Below are 22,774 nucleotides of genomic sequence, written 5' to 3'. Positions count from 1 at the left end.
AATTATGGTGAAAATACCTGTAAAGAAGTGTAATACTTAAGTTAACAAGAATTTTAACAAATTTTGTGTTGATTGAAAAAATACCTGAATTTTGAAGTATTTATAGAATAGAAAAGGTAACTTAATCATCCTTTGAGGACAAGTTCAAATGATTATGGATGATTATTCGCTTATTCCATGTCTGAGGTAGTTAATCGAAGTAGTAGAGAAAAAATCTAACCTGCTTTCCAAATTGAGTCGAATATCAGTTGTAGTAACCCGTATCTTAGTCCAAATTCAACCCATGTAGATGAGGTCATACGGACTGGATTTGTTGCTGTTGGACCGAATTGTAGGTAGCAACCCAAATTGAGAATTGATTATCACTGAGTAATTTAGTGGACTGAACTTGTATCCTTAGATTCAAGTGTGAATAGTTACCAAAAATGCTTGATCATATAATATGATCGTATATTTAAATTATATTTTTTTCCCTCGTATTATTAAGAATCTTGGATTTCACAAATAAGTTATTAACATTTTACATTTTTACTCTCTTAACTTAGGTCAAATTGTTACTAAAATGCATCCTTTGATTTGTAAAATATTTATCAACAATGTAAATTTAATTATAGACTGGTTAAAAAATAATTTGGATAAAATGTAAACCTTATATAATTATTTTTAGACTTGGTTTGTTAAAATTTTTATTTTTTAAAAAATTGTAACATCTGTATTCGATAAATTAAATTAAAAATAGTTTTTAATAACTACAATTTATAACAAGTGCGTTTAGTTTTTAAAATTTAAAATATTATAATAAACATTAATGTAAAAATTAAATTTGGATATTAATTAATGTATGAGATTATATTAGACTTTTAAATTTTGATAATCACAAGTCATTTTAAAAAATAAATCATTTAGGTGCTTTAAAATTACTTTTATATTTTAAAAGTTACAAACACAAATATATGATACTTTTAATTTATCAAACACAAAATAAAAAATTGTGTAAACACCTCTTTAAAAAATTTTATCAAACTAAATCTTATTTTATCCTCGAAGATATCCTAAAAGCTATTAGTCTATCATATTTGCAGAGCGACAAGTAAAATTTCGCAATCAAATCAAATTTAGTATTTGAGAATTTCTTCTGTGTTTGAGAATATCTTCTTCAAAAAGTACAAGATTCTTTTAGATTAAATGGCACTGCCACCAACTTTAATTTGAATAGCAGCCTTTTTTCAGAAGATTTGCAAGCAAGTAAATGGAGAGAATATGAGCAGATCCTTTCTCAAGAAAAGTTGTTATGGTTTCAAAAATCGAGATGCAATTGGATAGAATTTGGAGACCGTAATATTAAATATTTTCATAGCACGGCCATGGCTAGAAGACACAGAAATAAAATTAATTCTTTTATGGATGATAATGGAAATTGGGCTTCGAACAGCTCCACTCTTGAAGTTATGGCTACTACTTTCTATGTGAATCTTTATTAGGATGACACTCCGAAAAGTTCTTTTATTTTAAATCATGTTTTTTCTTCCTTGAATAATTATGAGATCAATTTTTTTGGTAACAATGTTACTAATTAAGAGGTTAAGGAGTTCATCTTTCAAATGGGCAGCCTGAAAGCATCAGATAAGAATAGCATTCAGGCCATCTTCTAATAACATCAATGAAAAGTGATGGAAACTTATTTATGTCTGCTGGTGCATAATATCTTCTCTAATCTTCATAAGATTGAGGAGATCAATAAAACTCTTATTACCCTTATTCCCAAGGTGGAGTCGGTTACTAACATGAAACAAATGCATCCAATTAGTATGTGTAATGTCTCATACAAAGTTGTTACAAAGATTCTTGCCAACAGATTGAGAAAAGTAATGGAAAAATTTGTCCACCCCAATTAGTATAGTTTTGTCTCGGGAAGACATAACTCAAATAATATTGTTATTACTTAAGTGTTACATTCCATGAGACTCAAGAATGGATCTAAAGATTGGATGGCAATAAAGATTAATTTAGAAAAAGTTTATGATAAACTCAAATAGAGCTTCATCAATGATACTCTTCAAGATGTTGGTCTCCCTTAAAATTTCATTGATCTGGTTGTTTATTGTATTTCTACTCCCAAGATGCGAATTCTTTAAAACGGGGAAGCCTTAGAAGAATTCTCTCCTACTAAAGGGATCCGTCAAGGAGACCCTATCTCGTCCTATATCTTTGTCCTATGCTTGGAAAGAATTTCTCAGCTTATTACTTCTGCAATAAATTTGGGGTTTTGGAAGCCTATTTATCTCAAGAAGGATGGCCCAAAGCTATCTCATCTATATTTTGCAGACAATCTCATTTTTTTTATGAAGCTAGCGTAGAACTGGTTGAGGTTATTAACAAAGTCTTGGATGCTTTTTGCTCTAGCTCGGGACAGAAAGTCAATAATGAGAAAACTCATATCTTCTTCTTCGCTAATATGGATAATAGTGTCAGAAGTAAAATCAGCAACTCCCTACAATCTTCAAGAACTGATGATCTTGGTAAATACTTAGAAATTTCTCTCCTTCACTCTAAAGTGTCAAAGAATACTTATAGTGAGATTACTGATAAGCTGAATACTAGGCTCAACAATTGGAAGGCTTCGTCTTTGTCCTTGGCTAGAAGGACAACACTGGTGAAATTTATTTTATCTTCTTTACCTAGTTATATAATGCAAACTGCTATTTTATTAGTTACTATTTGTGACATAATTGATCGTAAATGTAGGTTTTTTCTTTGGGGTGAAACTGATTAATCAAAGAGGGTTCACCTTATTAGTTGGAAGAAGATATCTAGTTCCAAAGAATTAGGAGACTTTGAAATTAGACATGCAAAGGATCTCAATCATGCTTTCATGATGAAGATGGGATGGGGTCTAGTAGAAAAGAAGGACTCCTTATGGGTCAGAATGCTGAGATCTAAATATAACTGTGGAGAAGATCTGCTCTAAAGGGTCTCTAGAAAAAATAAAACTTCCAACCTGTGAAAAGGCATATGCACAACCTGAAATGTTGTGAAAAGAAATTATAGTTAGCGTATTGAGGAGAGAACAAACATCAATTTTTGAAAACATAATTGGGTGCCAGAACTTGAAAAACTTGAGCATCATGCAACTCAGGTAATCAGTCCTTTAGATGCTTGTTGTAATTTGACGGATTTTCTTACTGTTTCAGGATCCTGGGACTTGACGAAGCTCAACGAATGGCTCTTGGATTCAGTAGTCAAGAGGATGCCACGACACCTCCATTGCCATGGAAATGAATGGATAACTTTGCATGGTCTGGTACATCGAATGGTTCTTTCTTCCTCAAATCAGCATACAAATCAATTATTGATGATGCAACACCCTCGAATGAGCTCTTTAAATTGGTTTAGATATGGAGAGAAACTCAAAGAATCAAATCCTTCCTCTGATTAGCAGCCCACAACGTGCTTCTAACGAATGTAGAATGGAAAAGAAAATATATGTCAAATTCTATCTAATGCCTGATTTGCAATGCAATGGATGAAGACATTTTTCACGTGCTTAGAGATTGCTCGTTTGTCAAAGCGGTCTGGAACTTCTTTGAGACTCACGACATTGTTACTGTTTTTTTCAACCCGACTATTAGAGATTGATTCTTTGTCAATTTATCTAATGCAACTGAGTAGTCATGTATCTTTGGAGTGGCAAGCTCATCTCTTTGGTTCTTTCGTAATAAACATATTTTTGAAGATAAGAGGATGCACCCAATAGCAATTTTTGAAGTTATTAAATCCCGTGAAAAAGAGATGTTGAATATCATGAGAAAAAGCTCACAACTAAAGAGAAATCATAATATAGCTATAAGCATGATAAAATGGTATTCTCCTATAGAGAATTGCATGAAGTTGAACGTGAATGGATCTTTTTTCAATCGAGAAAATAATGCAGCTTGTGGAAGAGTATTTGGCAACCACCTTGGTAGATTTATTGTTGGCTTCTCTTGCAATTTAGGTAGCTGCTCCATCACACAAGTTGAGCTCTGTGACATTTTGAAGGGGCTGCAAATTACAGTAGTAAATGAATTCTCTCATGTTCTCATTGAGGCTGATTCGACCATAGCTATTAATTTTATAAGAGAAAGTTGTACTAATTTTCCTCCTTACAAATCTCTTCTTGATCATATAAACTTGTTAAGTAATTACATTCATAAGGTTGAATGAAAGCATACCCTAAGAAAAGCGAATAACGTAGCTGATACTCTTGTTAAAAAAAGACAATACCTTCTTCTTAGTCTTCATCTCTTTGATGCTTCGTCTCCTGATATTAAAAATTCTCCCCTATTATATAGTTATAATTTTTTAAAGACGAGAGACTTTTGCTAACTTTTTGTGTGTTTTTTTGGAGTCTTTGACTCCTTGTCTATAAAAAAAAATTAAATTAAGTATTTATTAAATTTATTATTAAAATAAATATTTAAATTAATTTTTTAAAAATTTTAGATTAAATACTTTAGTCTTTTAATAATTTTTACTTATTCTAAAAGTCTATAAAAATATCATTTTAAAGGTAAATTAATTTATTTTATAATGATATTTTTTGAAAAGGTAATTATTTTATAATAAATTTATTAAACATTTATTGTTTATATTTAAAAATAAAAGAAAAATTAATCTTCCGTCTAACAAACATAGGTTTTTGAAAACTTCTAAAATAATAAAAAGTTATTAAAAATAAAAATATCTACTCTGAATTTTATCAGGACCACTTTGGATTTTTTAATGTTTACTCTTTTCGGAATAAAATTTTTTATATGCTAGTAATAAATATTTAACACCATGGTATATTCTGTCTTCCATTCTTTCTCATTTTATAGAAAAAGTTCACTAATGATGAGAATTTTCTGAGTTGTCCTAAACAACTTTAAATGCTACTGCTTTATTATTTTACGTCTTAAGAACAAATAAATTAATTTATGTGTATATTAAAATTAATTATTAAAATTATTATTAATATAAAATATATATATTAAAATATAAAAATATATTAAAAATAAATTAAATTATATATATTTATACACAAATATATTAGTGATTAATTTTAACGCGTACGAATAATATTTTTTTATTAATATATGTATTGCCTTAGAAACAATAGTGAAAAAAGATAGACAATATACTTTCTAGTTTCTACACGGTGATAGGCTTTTAGCATCCTATTTAAGTATTTAGGTCTTTTTCTAAATTTTAAAAGAAAATGTTGCAGATATATCAATAATTAGGATTTTTTTTTTTCCTTTCTTTCACTTCTTTAGATTCTCTTAATAAGAACTTGACTTTCCAAATCGACCCGATTAGATTCTTAAATGGGATAAAATTCTTTCAATAATTACAAAAAAAAACTCAAATCCAAATACTCTAATTAAGAAATTAAAACATCTGTAACTTTTACAAGTCCAACAAAAGAGTTTTTTTTTTTTAAATGACAATTAAGGATTTAACTAAAAAATGACACTAAGGATTTAGACGAGTTTTGTAAGTATTATTTATACAGTTGGTTCATATGAGGTGGAATATTTCTTTACAAAGCCTCCAGAATATGCTGTATGGAACCCGAAAATATTCTCGTAAATGTTTGTCATTATAGTCTTAGCATGATCTTGACATTGTAAAGTTTAACAACCCCAAAACCTTAAGGGCCCCATATATATTGATAACCTCAGTATAGATCATCACATGTCCAATCCCAGTTTCACCATTTACCCTCCTCTTCTATAATTGTCCTATCTTCCTCGGTTTTCAACAAAGGGTTTGGGCCCACCATTACTCAAATTATTTGTTCTCTGCTATCAATTTAGTGGTGTCCCTCTTGATTGAGACATGGCTTATATATTTCTCCCAATCCAATTCATTCCAACAGAAAGTTTTTCAAGTATTTAGTTTTAATAATTTTAGTTATTGTTCTTGCTTGCAAAATAGATTGGCCCTGATGATGGATGATTGCTGAATTATCATTTCGGTGGCTGAACATTTAATCTTTGAATTTGAGCTTTTTTCTCAACGTGACGTAAGAGTGTGAGCAAATAAAAAAGGGAGGAGTGTACCTGCAAAGACACTCCAAAGTTTAAGTCAGTATCTTGTATTGTTCGAACTTAGTGAAAAAAATACTTTACCTTGCTTTATATGGTGGGTTTCTCGTCCGTTACGCTTTTGGCGTTAACGTCGGTTTTGATATGATGAGTAACGTAAGCGATTGTTGTGCCGTTTGAACGTCGGTTATGATAGGAACATTAAGCCGACCGAGTTATTGCTCCTGAGTGCCGAGCTATAACGGGTAATGCTCGACTAAGGCGGGAATGTTTATTGTTTGATTTATAGGTCATGAATGCCGAATTATAATGGGCGATACCAAGTTTAGGGGTGGCAAGCGGGGAAGCCCGCCCCGCCCCGCCTAGTGAGGCGGTCCCAGAATCCCAACCCGCCCCGCCTAATGGCAGGCTGGCGGGCTAAGCCCGCCAAATATTCTCTTTTTTTTTTTTTACTTTTAACTATTATAATTTCTAAAAGTATAAACAAATTATAATTTTTGTATTCACAAACATTAAAGTCTTTGTAATTATAAATATCTAATAAACATGATTATAAACCAAGTTTTCATCCAAAACATAATTATAAATATTGTTTTCAAAGCAAAATAAACATAATCCAAAACATAATTAACAATATTGTCTCTAAAACAAAACAAACATAATTTAAAACACTCAATTTTCATCTTCATTCTCTTGTAAGTTGGGTTGGGGGAAGTTGGGTTTTGGTAAAAAAATTGTAAAAATACCCCTTACTAAAAAAATACTAAACCCGGCGGGGAAGCCCGCCCCGCCCCGCCAAAGCCCGCCAAAACCCGCGGTTTAAGCGGGCTTTTGCTATTTGGCGGTCCCAATTTTCCAGCCCGGCCCGCCTTTTTTGGCGGGTTACGCGGGGCGGCCCGGCGGGTTTAGGCCCGTTTGCCACCCATAACCAAGTTATAATTCGTATTAATAGTTGCCATATCACAACCCCCAAGCTTAGCCTGAGGAGAATTTTTAATGAAGCAGGTTGAGCTTCTCGATGAGTTATAATTCGGTTGGACAGGTTACTGGGTGAGCCCCCAATTCAACATACTTCATTAAAAAATTATTATTGTTATGATGTGGGGGTTCGTGTCCTTGTTTTGCTGAGGAGAGAGAAACATTGATGAACGCATTAAAGTCTTGTTGCCTTTCCAAAATGGCTGCGTTGTTTGATGTGATTTAGGTAGCAGTTTCATTATTCGAAGCGTTTTTTGTGGTTAACTGGCTTTACTGGTTACTATCTGAAGTTATACTCTTGGTATCTATTGGTGTTTGGTTTTATCTTCTTTGATAACAAAATGAGTAAGAGAGGTATGTATGCTTTTTCTTTTTCCTTCTGATTTACTACTTCGTTCTTCTTCTCTTCTTGTTTGTTTGCTATTGTTTCTTAATGGGGTTTGAGAAGGAGAAAAAGGGTGAGATTGACTGGTCCTACGACTGGGTTAGTGAGGATGTGAAGTCCCGAATCTCCTTATTTCGTGATGAGGCTGCTGTAAAGGAGGTGAATGCAGGAAAAGTTGTTAGGGCCGGTTTTGGGGTTCAGGTTGAGTTGTTGCCATGTAGTGATGATGATAGGGTGTATCATCGGGGCCAGGGTTTCGAATTCTTTTACATGCACAACTGCGTTTTAGAGGAATTGAGGGTTAAATTACCATTTATGGAGTTTGAGTGTCAAGTTTTGACACAGTTAAACTGTGCTGCGTCTCAACTTCATCCTAATGGCTGGGCGTTCTTACGTTCCTTTGAGATTCTGATGGAATATCTCGAGGAATCTCCATCAGTGGAGTTGTTCTTTTCTTTATTTCAAGCGAAGGGGGTGTGGAAAGGGGGTTGGATAAATTTCAATAGCACCCCTGGGTTTGGAATATTCAAGTTGTATAAATCCTCTTTTAAGGATTTTAAGGAAATGTACCTTAAGGTTAGGAACTTAGAGAAAGATTTTCCCTTTTATGTTGATGAGAATCTGGCAGAGAGGTTTCCTTTGTGGTGGTGCTCAAAATCGCAAAATATACTCGGGTCGGAGGTTATATCGCCGAGAAATGTGTGTTTGATTGAGTTTTTGGTTGAGGGTATTGATCGTAAGGAGTTGATATCTATGTATGAGTTACTCAAGTGGGAAGAGGATAAAGGTGCTGTCATAGAGTACTTGGGTGAGTTTGGGGTTTTCTATTTGTGCATATTAACTTCGTATGAGTTTCTGACTGATGGTGTATTTGTTTTGCAGGTGGTAAATACCCTGGAGTTTTAGCTGCTTCCCTTAGGTCACGTTTTAAAAGTAAAAATCTGGAAAAGGAAGTGTCGTCGTCGAATCGTGAAAAAAGGGGGAGCGGCCAAAGAAGTTGACCATAGATGAAGTTGGATCTATGATTTTTTATTGTAAAAGCAAATATCAGAATGATGGAGGGACAGAGTTGGTATACACTTTAGTTTAAAAGAATGAGATAAAGATTATTATATACAATAATATTGGTGATCCTTTGGATTCAAAGGTTCAGGTAGGCTAGCCTCGTTAAAACCTCTCCAAGCAAAACCCTTTGAGAAAAATCTTGGTAGTAGGAAAAAGAGTACAAGCCTGTCCCTGATTTTTAACTGTAAAACTTCTTTAGAGAGAAAATATTCCAGGTATTAGGTAGTGTTGTACCATTCATTGATTCTAGTCTGTATGCTCCGTTGCCGAGGACTTCTTTAACTCGGTACGGGCCGTCCCAGTTCGCTGCGAGTTTTCTATGGGATGGAGGTCTCCGTGCCGTTTCTGTCTTTTGAAGAACTAGCTCGCCTGTTTGAAATGATCGGTTTCTTACCGATTTATTATGTCATCAAGCAATTGTTTGTTGATCCGCGCGTTGTCAAAGTGTTGCTGTTTCCCTTATTTCTTTAATGAGATCTAACTTGGCTCGCCGAGCTTCATCTTGGTTACCGAGCTGAGTTCTGACGGAGCTTTGCGAGATCTCTAGAGGTATCATAGCTTCAGAGCCATACACTAGCCGAAATGGTGTCTCTTTTATTGATGATTGTGGTGTTGTATTGTATCCCAAAGGATTTCAGGTATTAGTTCGGCCCAAAGTCCTTTGGCATCATCTAACTTTTTCTTTAATGCATGCAGTATGACCTTATTTGCGGCCTCTGCTAATCCGTTTGTCTAAGGATGTTTAACGGAGGCAAAATGTTGCTTGACCTTAAGGTTCTGCAAAAAGGATTGAAATTTGTGGTCGGCGAACTGGCGACCATTGTCAGTGATGATATGGTGAGGAATGCCGAAGCGGCAAATAATATTTTTCCAAGTGAAAGAAATCATTTGTTGTGATGTGATTTTGGCTAAAGGTTGGGCTTCAACCCACTTTGAGAAATAATCAATTGCAACGATTAAAAATTTTATCTGTTGATGAGCGGATAATTTATACGCTTTTTGGCATTGTTTTTAGGTAGTTTTTAGCATGTTTTAGTTACTTTTTATTATATTTTTATTAGTTTTTATGCAAAAATCATATTTCTGGACTTTACTATGAGTTTGTGTATTTTTCTGTAATTTCAGGTATTTTCTGGCTAAAATTGAGGGACTTGAGCAAAAATCTGATTCAGAGGCTGAGAAAGGACTGCAGATGCTGTTGGATTCTGACCTCCCTACACTCAAACACGTTTTTATGGAGCTACAGAAGTCCAATTGACGCGTTCTCAATTGGGCTGGAAAGCTAACATCTTGGGCTTTTCAGAAATATATAATAGTTTATACTTTGCTCGAGATTTGATGGCCCAAACTTGCGTTCAATGCCAGCCAGAGACCCTTTTCTGGCGTAAAACGCCGGAACTGGCACCAGAACTGGAGTTAAACACCCAAACTGGCATCCAAGCTGGCGTTTAACTCTAGAAAAGGCCTATGCACGTGTAAAGCTCAATGCTCAGCCCAAGCACACACCAAGTGGGCCCCGAAAGTGAATTTCTGCACTATCTGCACTTAGTTACTTATTTTCTATAATCCTTAGTAACTAGTTTAGTATAAATAGCACTTTTTACTATTGTATTCTTATCTTATGCCATTTTTCACATTTGGAGGCTGGCCACACGATCATGCCAAGACATTTTTTTCTTATGTATTTTCTACGGTGGAGTTTCTACACCTCATAGATTAAGGTGCGAAGCTCTGCTGTTCTTCATGAATTAATGAAAGTACTATTGTTTCTCTTTCAATTCACGCATGTCTCTTCTCCAAGATATACTCTCGTTCTTAATTCAGTTAAGTCAAAATAAAGGGGTGACCCGTGACAATCACCCACTATCTTCATTACTCGCTTAGCCAAGATCCGTGTGCCTGACAACCACAAGCGGTCTACATGATGTTCAACGTAGTCATTAGACGACAGGTGGAGTATAATCTCTTAGGCCTCTGGTTTGTGACTTTGACTTGCATCTCCTGACAACAGAGCAGTTGAACTCATAGAGATCAGAACCTTCGTGATAAAGGCTAGAACAAACAAGCTTCAAACTCACGAATGTTGGGCGTAGTGACAGTGTGCAAAAGGATAGAGATATCCTATTCCGACACAAGTGAGAACCGATAGATGATTAGCTGTGCGGTAGCTGTGCCTGATATTTTTCATCCGAGACGAGAGATCCGACAGATGATTAGCCGTACAGAAGCCGTGCCTGGACTATTTTCACTGAGAGGACGGATGGTAGCCATTGACAACGGTGATCCACCAACATACAGCTTGCCATGGAAGGGAGCACGCATGATTGGATGAAGACAATAGGAAAGCAGAGGTTCAGAAGCAACAAAGCATCTCCAAACACTTATATGAAATTCCCACCAATGAATTACATAAGTATCTTTACTTTAATTTACGTTTTATTTATCTTTCAATGATCAAAACTCATAACCAATTGAATCCGCCTGACTAAGATTTACAGGATGACCATAGCTTGCTTCAAGCTGGCAATCTCTGTGGGATCGACCCTTACTCGTGTAAGGTTTTATTACTTGGACGACCCAGTGCACTTGCTGGTTATTTGTACCAGAGTTGTGAAAAGTGTGATCACAATTCCGTGCACCACCTATCCCGGTGCCGTTGGAAACGGACCGAGGATATCCAGCCCCCATTGATGGAAGGGCCAACTTACGTCGGAATAATGCAGGTGCTCGGTAGGGATGTGTATGAGTGGTGCATGTTTCTGGAAATTTCACAAGTCTGAACCTTATTCTTGCTATCATGTTGTAAGGTCGGCCAAAAGAAACTGGAGCGGAGGATTTTTTAGGCTAAACTCCGAGCTCCCGTATGTGTTTCGCAAATTCCTTCATGTGCTTCGGACAATGCTAGATCAGCTTCAGCTTTGGTAAGGCATTTTAGTAACGGGCGAGTATATCCTCGGCAGTATAAAGTCCCATTGAGTAATGTGAAAAAAGATGCTTGTCTCCGGAACCGTTTTGCGTTGTTGACCTTATCTGGTACATGACCTGTTTTCAGATATTGTATGCAGTCGTCTTGCCAATCTTGTTCCTGTGTAACACTTAACACATCTGTTAGGCTAACACTTGGAGAGGTAATAATGGATTGCTGCAATGTGGATAAGTCGGATTGTGTGCTACCGAGTTTAGATAATATGTCGGCCCTTTGGTTTTGTTCTCGTGGTATGTGTTGTATTTCAAATTTTGAAAATTTTGAAGTCAAATCTTTTACTAGCAATAAGTATTTAGAAAGGAGAGGGTCCCTTACTTGAAAAAGGTCGTTTACCCGTTGTACTACCTATAGGGAGTCGCAGTATACCTTTATAGCGGAGATGTGGAGATATAAACAAAGTCAGAGTCCTGCAATGAGGGCTTCGTATTCTGATTGATTATTACTAGCTTTGAAAGATAGGTGTAAGGAATGTTCGAGAATAAAGCCATCGTCAGCTTCCAGACGGATTTCGGCACCACAGCCCTCATTGTTGGATGAGCCGTCGACGTATAAGATCCACTCTGTTGTATGGTTGCCCTCTGAAGGTATAGTAAGTTCTACAATTAAATCGGCCAGGAATTGTGACTTAATCGGTCCTCTTGATTGGTACCTGATGTCGAACTCCGACAATTCTATTGACCATTTAATAAGTCTGCCTGCAATTTCTGGTTTATGTAGCACTTGGCGTAATGGGTGATCGGTCCTGACATAGATGACATGACTTTAGAAATAAGGTCGGAGTCTTCTTGCTGAGAATATTAATGCTAAAGCCAGCTTTTCGATTCTAGGATAGTTGAGCTCGGCGTGTTGGAGAGTTTTACTGACAAAGTATACTGGATGTTGAGTTTTGTCCCTTTCTATAACAAGAGCGGAGCTTATCGCCCAATCAGTGACTGATAAATACAAGAATAAATCTTCCCCTTGAAATGGTTTTTGTAAAATCAGCGGTTGTGAGAGGGTTGTTTTTAGTGTGTTGAAAGCTCTCTCACAATCGTCGTTCCATTGAAATTTGTTTTTCTTTTTTATTGTTTGGAAAAAAGGAATAGATTTTGAAGCTAAGCATGGGACAAATCTCGATAGTGCGGCGAGCCTTCCGGTGAGGCGTTGGACTTCTTTTACTATTTTTAGGCTTGTCATATCCACAACTGCTCGGCATTTGTCAGGATTCGCCTCAATGCCCCTGTTTGTTACTAAAAAACCTAGGAACTTTCCACCTTGAACTGCGAAGGCGCATTTCTCTGGGTTTAGACGCATGTTGTAGTTGCGTATTTGGCCGAAGATTTCTGATAAGTCGTCAATATGGTTTTTGCCGGTCTTCGTCTTGGCAACCATGTTGTCGACATATACCTCTATATTTCTGCCGATCTGTTTGGCGAAGACTTTGTCCATAAGACGCTGGTAAGTTGCTCCTGCATTCTTTAGTCCAAAGGGCATAACTTTATAGCAGTAGTTACCGAATTCAGTGATAAATGCCGTTTTATTCTGATCATATAGATGCATGAGGATTTGATTATAACCCGAATAGGCATCCATGAAACTCAAGGTAGCATAACTGGAAGCGTTATCTACCAAAGAATCTATGGATGGTAAAGGATAAGAATCTTTCGGGCAAGCTTTGTTTAAGTCAGTAAAGTCGACGCACATGCGCTACTTACCGTTTTGTTTCCTTACCATTACCACGTTTGGCAATCAAGTAGTAAATCTGATTTCTTTGATGTTTTCTGCATTGATCAGCTTTTGAATTTCCTCTAATGATGCTTTTTTCTTTTCATCGCCGAGTTTTCTTTTCTTCTGTTGCATTGGTCGTACGGACGGGTTTATAGCTAATTTATGGCTGATGATTTATGGATCGATGCCGGGCATGTCAGAGGGCGTCCATGCGAATAGGTCGGCTTGTTCTTGTAGAAAGGTCGTGATGGCCTTTAACTCCACCGCATCTATTGATGTACCTACATAAGTATATTTGTTAGGATCATGATTGAAATACACTTTCTGTAAGTCACCTGATGGTGTTGGTCGCTCAAGAAAGTCGGCTCTTGGATCAGGGTCAGCTAATGCCGAGCTATTAGCGACGTGGTGGAGGTTGTTGACTTGTTGCTTGGAACGATTTGGTAGCTTCATGCTGATTTTGTAACATTGGCGTGCCTCTTTATGATCCCCATGGATTGTTACGACTTGATCGTCCTGCAAAGGGAACTTAACACACAGGTGAACTGTAGATACAATGGCGCCAAACTTGTTCAAAAAAGGTCGGCCAAGTATGAGATTATATGGGCTAAAGCAGTCTACTACTAAATATTGAATGTCACATGTTTTGGAAAGAGGATGCTCACCCAGTGTGGTTTGTAACCACACTGATCCTAATATTGGAACTCGTTCACCCGAGAAACCGACAAGGTCTCCTCTTGTTGATTGGAGGATGTTGTCGCTGAGCTTCATTTTTTGGAATGTTGAGTAGAATAGAATGCCGGTGCTGCTTCCGGGATCCAGGAGTACTTTCCTTACCAACAGATCCCCCAATTGTAGAGCGATGATGACAGGATCATCTAGGTTATGTATGCTTGAATCAAAGTCGGCGTGTGTGAATGTCACTCGCAGAAGCTAGGTTGCGACGCTGGCTTCGTGCTGAGGGCCACCCACCGAGCATATAGCCCGGAATGATCTCTTCTTGGCCGAGCTTGAGGGTCCTCCACTGGCGTATCCCCCTGAAATACAATTGATTATACGTCGGGGCTTTTTATATTGGCTTGAGGATGACTTTTCTTTTCCTCGGTGTTGTTGTTATGACCAATCATCGTTGCTGGAAGGTGTGGTACGTTTTTGAATGTGACCTCCAATGTACTTGTCAAGATGGCCTTGCCGAGCTAATCATTCCAAGAGATCTTTTGCCACCACACAGTCATCAGTGGTGTGGCCATGCTTCTGGTGGAAAGCACAATATTTAGATTTGTCTACATTCCTAGTTTCCTGGTAAGTGCCGGCCTTCCTTGGTGGCTTGATGATTTTTGAATTCAGAATTTCTTTGATTATATCCTCTCGCTTAGTGTTGAACTGTGCATAAGAATCAAAACGAGGTTTTAGTTTAAAACCTTTCTTACTACTCGGAGCTTTATCCTCGTCTCTGTAATTTGCTCTGTCAGACTTTCGAGCTTGTCTGAGTTCTTCGATATTGATTTGGCCTTTGGCTTTCTCACGGAATTCGGCAAGGGTCTTTGGTTTGGCCACCGCAATTGTTTCTTGGAACTTCCCAGGTCGGAGGCCGCTTTTGATTGCATGCAGATGGACCTCGGGATGGAGGTCAGGTATGCTGATGGCTGATGATTAGACTTTTGTGTGGTCTAGAATTCACAATTGAAGTCTCGTTGTAAAGTATAGCTTCTAAACCAACAATAATCCTTTCATACAAAAATTTGGCTGTCACAAGTAACAAACCCCTAAATTTATAAACCGAAGTATTGAACCTCGGGTCGTTCTCCCTAGGAATTGCAAACAAGTGTTCTTGTTATTGGTTATGAGTTGTATATTTTGGGATTTTGGATAAGAAACATGAAAAGTAAATGGAAATGAAATTCAAATAACAAAAGGTCTTGGCAAGGTTTGGTGGTCAAGAATCTCTATCCCTATCACTAACCACAACATGAAAATTGGCAAGGATCAACTCCATTAAGTCATCCTCTAACTAATAAAGGAAAGTCAAATGAGCTATGTCAATCCAAGTCCATAAGTCTTAGTTCTCCACCAATTTAATTAGTGAGATCTAGAGTTAATGGCTCTCAATCGTCAATCACTTGGACATTAGCAACTCAAGAGTTCCTAAGTTACCTTCCCATGCCAAGAACAATAAAATCTACTCTAAAATCTAACCAAGCATTTCATCAAACACTTGAAAGGCATAAAAGAAAAGCATAGTAAATTGCAAGAATTAAAGGAATCTACAACTACAAAAGTAAGAGATTAACAATAGAAAGACAAAATAATAGAAAGGTAAACTCATAACTAAAAGAGAGAGATCTAACTAGAATAGCAAGAGATCAACAATAGAAAAGGAAAATAATCATGAAACAACAAAGAACTTACCAATTGCATTGAAGAAGAAATGTAGAGCTACAAAAGAAAGTTCATAAACTACAACTAACAATACAAAGGAATTATAAGATAAGAAGAATTCTACAACTACAAAAGAACAATTAGGTAAGAGAAAGGAAAATTAGAAGAGGAGAAGAAGTAGATCTAGATCTAAACCTAATCCTAACTCTAGAGAGAAGTGAGAGCTTCTCTCTCTAGAAATTAACTCTCCCTCCAAAAATTAAACTAAAATAAAATAATGTGTGAAAGTATGTTAATTCTCCTTCAATCATTGGCTTAAATAGCATCAGAAATGAGTTGGATTGGGTCCACAAGGCTTTAGAATTCGTTGGCCATGAGTTGCGTTAAGTAAATCATGTGCACCCATTGGCGTGTACGAGTACCATGCGTGTGCGCGCCCCTATTCGTGATGTAATTATGGCAAATTTTATATCGTTTTGAAGCCTCAGATGTTAGCTTTCCAACGAAACTAGAACTGCATCATTTGGACCTCTGTAGCTCAAGTTATGGTCGATTAAGTGCGAAGAGGTCGGCTTGACAGCTTTTGCGATTCCTTCATTTCTTCATGAGTTCTCCATTTTTACATGCTTTTCTTTCATTCCCTTGATCTAGTCTTTGCCTCCTAAATCTGAAATCACTTAACAAACATATCAAGGCATATAATGGAATCAAAGGTAAATCAATATTAAACAATTAAGGGCCTAAAAATCATGTTTTCACTCTTAAGCACATTTAAAGGAGAATTTACAAAACCATGCTATTTCATTGGATAAATGTGGGTAAAGATGATAAAACCCTCTAAATTCAACATAAGATAAACCCTACAAATGGGGTTTATTAATGGCGACTTTGGTGAAGCGAGTCATATAGTCCTTCAAACTTTCATTTTGCCTCTGCTTAATAGTGTTCAGATAATTCGAGTCATGCAGATAAATTGCGGATCCAGCGAAGTGTTCTTCAAATAGCTTGGCCAGCTGCTGAAATCGTGAGATAGAACCTGCAAACAAAGCAGAAAGCCAATCAAGTGCAGGACCGTCTAAATAATTCGAAAAACAACGGCATAAAACAGTATCTGATACACCGTTAACGATCATTATTGATCGAAATTTCTTGAGGAACTTCTTCGGATCTCCGAGCCCATCATAAGGTGTGAGTGTCAATGGCAGGGTGAATCTTCGTGGAAGTTTGAAGTTTATCACTTCTAGTGTGAAGGGTCCCACAAGTTCGTCGGGCTATTCATTTTCATCTTCAGGTTGGGCTTCTTCAACTCGGATGGTCTCCGAAACATGGGAAGGATCAGAATGATGTTCGTTGTCTTCTGGTTGTTGCCGATGAATGTTGTTATTCTCGATACGGGCGTTGTTCATATCGGCGATTTGGGCAGCCATTCTTTGATTCTCCTCTGCCATACGCTGATTAGCTTGTTGCAGCTCGGTTACCATCCGCAGAAGTTCGGATGGGGAAGGAGGTAGTACGTCAGTCATGAGTGTAAGTGAAGGTAGCAGGACCAAAAGAAAAGACTTATTTCTTCGGCCCCACAGTGGGCGCCAATTGTTCTTGCTTGCGAAATAGATCGGCCCCTGATGATGGATGATTGTCGAGCTATCACCTCGGTGACTGAACGTCCAATCCTTGAACCCGAGCTTTCTTCTCAACGTGACGTAAGAGTGCGAGCAAATAAGAGAGGGGGAGGGGGGAGTGTACCTGCAAAGGCACTCCAAAGTTATCTTGTATTGTTTGAACTTAATGAAGAAAATACTTTACCTTGCTTTATATAGTGGGTTTCTCATCCGTTATGCTTTTGGCGTTAACGTCGATTTTGATATGATGAGTAACGTAAGCGATTGTTGTGCTGTTTGAACGTCGATTATGATAGAACATTAACCCGACCGAGTTATTGCTCCTGAGTGCCGAGCTATAACGGGTAATGCTCGGCTAAGACGGAAATATTTATTGTTTGATTTATAGGTCATAAATGCCGAATTATAACGGACAATACCAAATTATAATTCGTATTGATAGCTTCCATATCAGTTACTAATTCCAATCATAAAATATATACATGGTTGAAATAACCGTAAAACTGCTGGCATACTTGGAATTTTTTCATACCAACATCTATAAGATGGTATAAATTAGTAAGATGAAATGGACTTTTTTTATTTATTTATTGTCTTCTTATATCTATTATTCTCAAATACGTTGAACTAATTTTTTGTAATTTTTTTATAGAATTAAAAATAAGATTGTTATATGGAAAGTTATACAATTTTTACTAATATTTTTATAGAGTTTATAATGCATATATGATTATGATAACAATAGTAGTTATACACATATTGTTAAAATTTAAATTAATTTTTTAATATTTTAAACTTATAATACATTATTAAATAATAAAAAATATTACTTTTATTTTAACAATATTTTTAAAAATACCATAATTACTATAAACACTATAACATGGATAATTTTTATGTTATCATCAATATAATTCCAGCCCACAAATCTAGTATCTAATTATCTATAACACAATCAATCAAATGAAATCGAATTTCAAGCTTATCTCCTTTCATCAGCCAATCGTCAAATACAAACGAACTTTATAACTTACCTTTAAAAAGAAAACATTTAACATAAAAAATAATAGTGCAGTGCTTTGATCATCTCAAAGCCTACGTAAAAACAACACCATTGGATGGAGTGATTTCAATAAAATAAACAAATCAATCCTTTTACCTAGCCTTATTATTAAATCCAACTAAACATGATCATTTTTTTAATTAATTTTTGTCCAAAAGGATCCTAACCTAATCCATGATAATTCGGTAGGTTCTCATCAGAAACATGGTAACAATTGTGCTAAGTTTTGGTGACTTAGCTAGGGGCATGGGAAAAAGAATGAGCATGTGCATTATCATGAGGCCTCGCCTCCCCCAAAATTTTTAGAAATTATATTTATATATGAGATATATATTTAAAAAAATAAAAAATATTATATAATTTAATATTTTTATATGTATTATCTTTTATTATGTGATAAATTTATATTTTAATTGTTTAATTTACTAATATTTTTTATTTAACTAATTTAATATCATATGCTCAAGTCTTTATAACTTTTAAATTAGTTTTTATATAATCATCTTTATATTTATTTAAAAAAATCATTTATTTATTTTATATTAACATATTTAAAATTTATATTATTATATTAATAATAACTTACGTAGTTATATTTTGGTAATCACATTATATACTTTATTTAGGTATTTTTTTTATAAAAAATATTTATTTTTTTTCTAAATTTACGTTGTTGAAAGAAAAACTTTATAAAAATATTTATATCTTCTATTCTATAAATGTATTGTGTCTTTCAAATAATCAATAGTTTATCATTTATTTTCAATTTTTTAAAAATTTTTAAAAGAATTAATTTTAATTAATAAAATATGTGATCATTTTTAACTAAACACGCTATAAATTATTGATACTTTATAATTTTATAATGTATTATTGATATTGTTATATTTTTTTATGTAATTATCATATTAAAAATAAAATTATAAAAAAAATTATAATTATATATATATATATATATATATATAGGTAATTTTTTTGAAAAACTAACTCTAATAATTATATATTAATTATTTTTATAAAATAAAAAAAAATTATCTAAAATTTGACCCTCCATACTAAATTTTATGGATTCGTCCCTATACATTACATGCAGAAACTTGATCCAGCAACAAGCCCTTGAGAGTTGAGACGCTACACTTGAAAATCCCCAATTATTGGCATCATAGTGCTAATTTCCGCATTTCAACTTCCAGTAATGTAAGTTTAGGTGATATCAAATATGTAAAGTATGACTCCAGTTTTTTCGGAAGTGCCAGAGGAATAAATTATTGGAAAAGTATGGAGAGCCAATGGAATATTCGTATAATGCGTATAATAGAGGTTTAGGGAGTATTAGAGATATAATTATTAATGTTACATTTTTTCATCAGTGTAAGCCTCTCGAATGAGTGGTATCATGACATGGTATTAGAGCTTTAGATTTGAAAAGTCAAGAGTTCGATCGTTGGTGAACCCCAAAATTAGCCGGATGGTTATTCTGAGTATTATGGATGATGTTCATTTTATAACTCATATAACCCATTGTACACATTGTACAAATAAACCATTGGCTCCAGCAGGATTTTAAATTATTTTTATAAATAAGTTCAACTAAGTTTTTTCTTTTAAATTTTTCGATTAGTTTTTATTGTGCCAATAAATTATTAGATCAACTTAATTGAACTCAAATTGTGTTTGATTTTGACAATAGAATAAAATAAGATATTAAAAACAAGACACAAAAGACAAAAATAAAAAAATTAGTGTTTTTTATTTTTATTTTTTTGTAATAAACTGAATAATAAGATATAACAAATAATAAAAATTCAATTTACCTTCATTTTTTTTCTTCACACAAAATTTAGAATAAAAAATATAATTATGAAAATTTGATAGTGATAATAAAAAAAATAAGCTGTGTTTTCGCTAAGTGTCTCTGTATCATTTCTATCAAGAATAACACTGTTAACACAAAAATTTGACAGTTCAGATAGCTCGACGATGATCGTTTGACCTAAAGGTAAATCGATAATATGTAAATCGAGATATCATAGCATGTGAATTGTTCCACAAGAATATAGGTCGAAGTATCACAACATGGTTGTTCTATAAAAGTGTGAGTACAAGGATTTGACTTATCGTAGAAGGAGTCGAGTTTAGAAATAAGATAATTGTATGAAGGTCTCATCTAGAAGCACTCTATGGAACGTAGGGCTTGAAGACCAAGATAAGAGAAGACGTGGGACATTGAATTCGAGAGTCAAGATTCTTCATAGTTAAGGCAATCCGAAAAATAGAAAGAAGCTAGATCGTAGGAAGAGAAAAACATTCTACTAATCTATCCTTGTGGTATATGAATAGAAGAAAGGTAGAAGTGAAAAAGAGACTTCAAGTGAAAACACTATATATAATATCACACAAAATTCTACACATCCACAGTCACGCTGACGTCATAGAGATCTATGAAGTGTAGATGCATGCGAGTGTCTGGAGTCAATTTTCTTTGTTCATTTTGTCTTTATTATTTTAACTTTCTCTTTCATTTCATTTTATCGTTTTTAATTCCTTTTTTAATTTATTTCAATAGTTTATTTTAAACTTCAATTTGTTTGTTATTTCAGTTATAGTTCTTATTTATTCCACTTTTTTCTTCTTGTTATTCTGTTTTATGTTAAATTTATCACAAATATTTTGACATATACATTTTCGATACCTACCCTAAGTAATTTTCAGGTCGAGCTCACTCTTTTTTTAGAGGAGTCGTATCTGCTCTCCGAATTGAAATCTTGATACAAGTTTGATTTGACACTCTGTCAAAGTTATCAAAAATCAACTGAAACAAATACAGAATTCACTAATACAATCCTAAAATACAATATTTATATTCATGTTTTACTTAACAAATACAATTTTATATTTTGTGTCTATATCTCAATGTCCTATTTTTATAAATAAATACAGTCTTAATTATCAAAATAACTTAGTTACATAGCATATTTTTTTAACACATAAAAAAATGATTCGCTAATTATTGAATAATCTATAAATCAAATTCAAATGATATCACGAAGAAATATAAACCGAAGGTGATTAGTTTTGACAAATCTCTAGTTCATTCTTAAATATATAAACTAGTTTATGTTCTCGTGCGCTACAGAAAATAATACATAAAATTATATAAAAAATTTTTATTAAAAAATTAAATAAAAAATATATATAGTAATTATTTTTATAAATATTTTATAATTTAAAAATATTAAAAATAATTAATATTTATTTTAACTAATTTAAATTAGTTGAATAGCCATTTCGTTTGTCCGCTTAAGTAAGTATTCAAAATTTAAATCTCATCTTATATGTGTAAAATCTATTAGTTAGCGACAGATGTAATATCCTAACTAATGAATCCATTATGCTTATGCCATAATCGGCTATTAGCTAAAACATTAGCGTAACCTTTAACCTTTAATTTAACGTATCAATAGTATTAACAATACATAAAAATAGGGGTTTGTGAGCCAAATTTTTTTTATACCATAATAAAATTGGTAAAATAGAATTAGTATGAAAAGATTTAAATAAGAATCTCGAATTCAATTAATACGAATTATACAATACATAATGATTATCCGAAATCAAAATTCGTACCTTAGTTGACGACAGTCCCAATTTTTTGATCCATTCTTTCTGACCAATTCAAAACTCAATTAATCCCTCACCAATCCAAACTTCAATCAACATTATTCAATCTAATTTCATTCAATTTACACAATGTTCATGCTAGAATTTCACATAAATTAGGAAAAAATAGAGGAAAAAAGCTCTTTTACCTCAATCTACATTAATATGAGTTAAAATTTCGCTAGAATTTGAGTTTGAACTTTCTCTAAAGCATAAAAATCACAAACTCAATATCGCACACCCCAAAATGCGAAAATAGTGAAAAATAGAGAAATAGAGGGAAGTTCTCGTGATTACTCACCACAAAAGTGGTATAGAAACGTAGAGCAAGATGAGAGCGATGCGTAAGCACAAATGAGTCGTCGATCGGATCTCCGATTTGTGAAAAAAAGTGGATTTAAAGGTGAAGGTAGGGTTCTTCTTCTCTTCCTCTCCTCACTCTCAAACTCTCTATCTCTCTTGTGGAGGAAAATAAATGAAAAAATGGAATGAAGTCATGTCTTTTACCCCTTAAATGAGGAGTATTTTTGTCTTTTTGCCCATTGGTCCTACCTAGAGACAAAATTTTAAATATATATGTTCTGGTTTGTATTCTAAATATTTTTTTGATCATTTTTACAATTTTATTTCTCTCATACGCAGTACTAGACAGACTTAAGCATGTACAGTTAATTATAATACAGGTACGTATCTTTTCATAAATAATTATATTTTTTCACTCAAAATAATTTTCTAAGTTCAAATTTTATCTGTAAATTTTTAAATTATGAAATTTAAATTTTTAACCCAAATCGAGTGTTTTCAGACCCTCTTATCTTAATTTTAATTATATAATTGGTTAGTAAATTTCTCGGATCTTACAGC

General features: G+C 34.2%; 1 protein-coding gene across 1 annotated transcript; it reads right to left on the bottom strand.

Moving 5' to 3' along the window:
- Window positions 1-14,389: 14,389 nt before the first annotated feature.
- On the bottom strand, window positions 14,390-16,701 carry LOC112749143 (uncharacterized). The gene is made up of 2 exons (XM_025797411.1): window positions 16,488-16,701; window positions 14,390-14,835 (listed from the first exon to the last, which is right to left on the bottom strand). Exons 1-2 carry the CDS (start codon window positions 16,699-16,701, stop codon window positions 14,390-14,392), a joined length of 660 nt encoding a protein of 219 aa, XP_025653196.1.
- Between the last annotated feature and the right edge of the window lie 6,073 nt (window positions 16,702-22,774).

Source organism: Arachis hypogaea, chromosome 15 (assembly GCF_003086295.3).
Source record: "Arachis hypogaea cultivar Tifrunner chromosome 15, arahy.Tifrunner.gnm2.J5K5, whole genome shotgun sequence".
NCBI lineage: Eukaryota > Viridiplantae > Streptophyta > Magnoliopsida > Fabales > Fabaceae > Arachis > Arachis hypogaea.
Note: the sequence above shows the minus strand (reverse complement) of the source record. Positions and strands in the feature narration are given on the sequence as shown.

Coding starts and splice junctions, on each gene's coding strand:
- LOC112749143 (XM_025797411.1), bottom strand. CDS start 16,701: ATGATCGTTAACGGTGTATCAGATACTGTTTTATGCCGTTGTTTTTCG. Junction 14,836..16,487: donor TAAGCAGAGGCAAAATGAAA/GTTTGAAGGACT, acceptor TCTAATCATCAG/CCATCAGCATACCTGACCTC.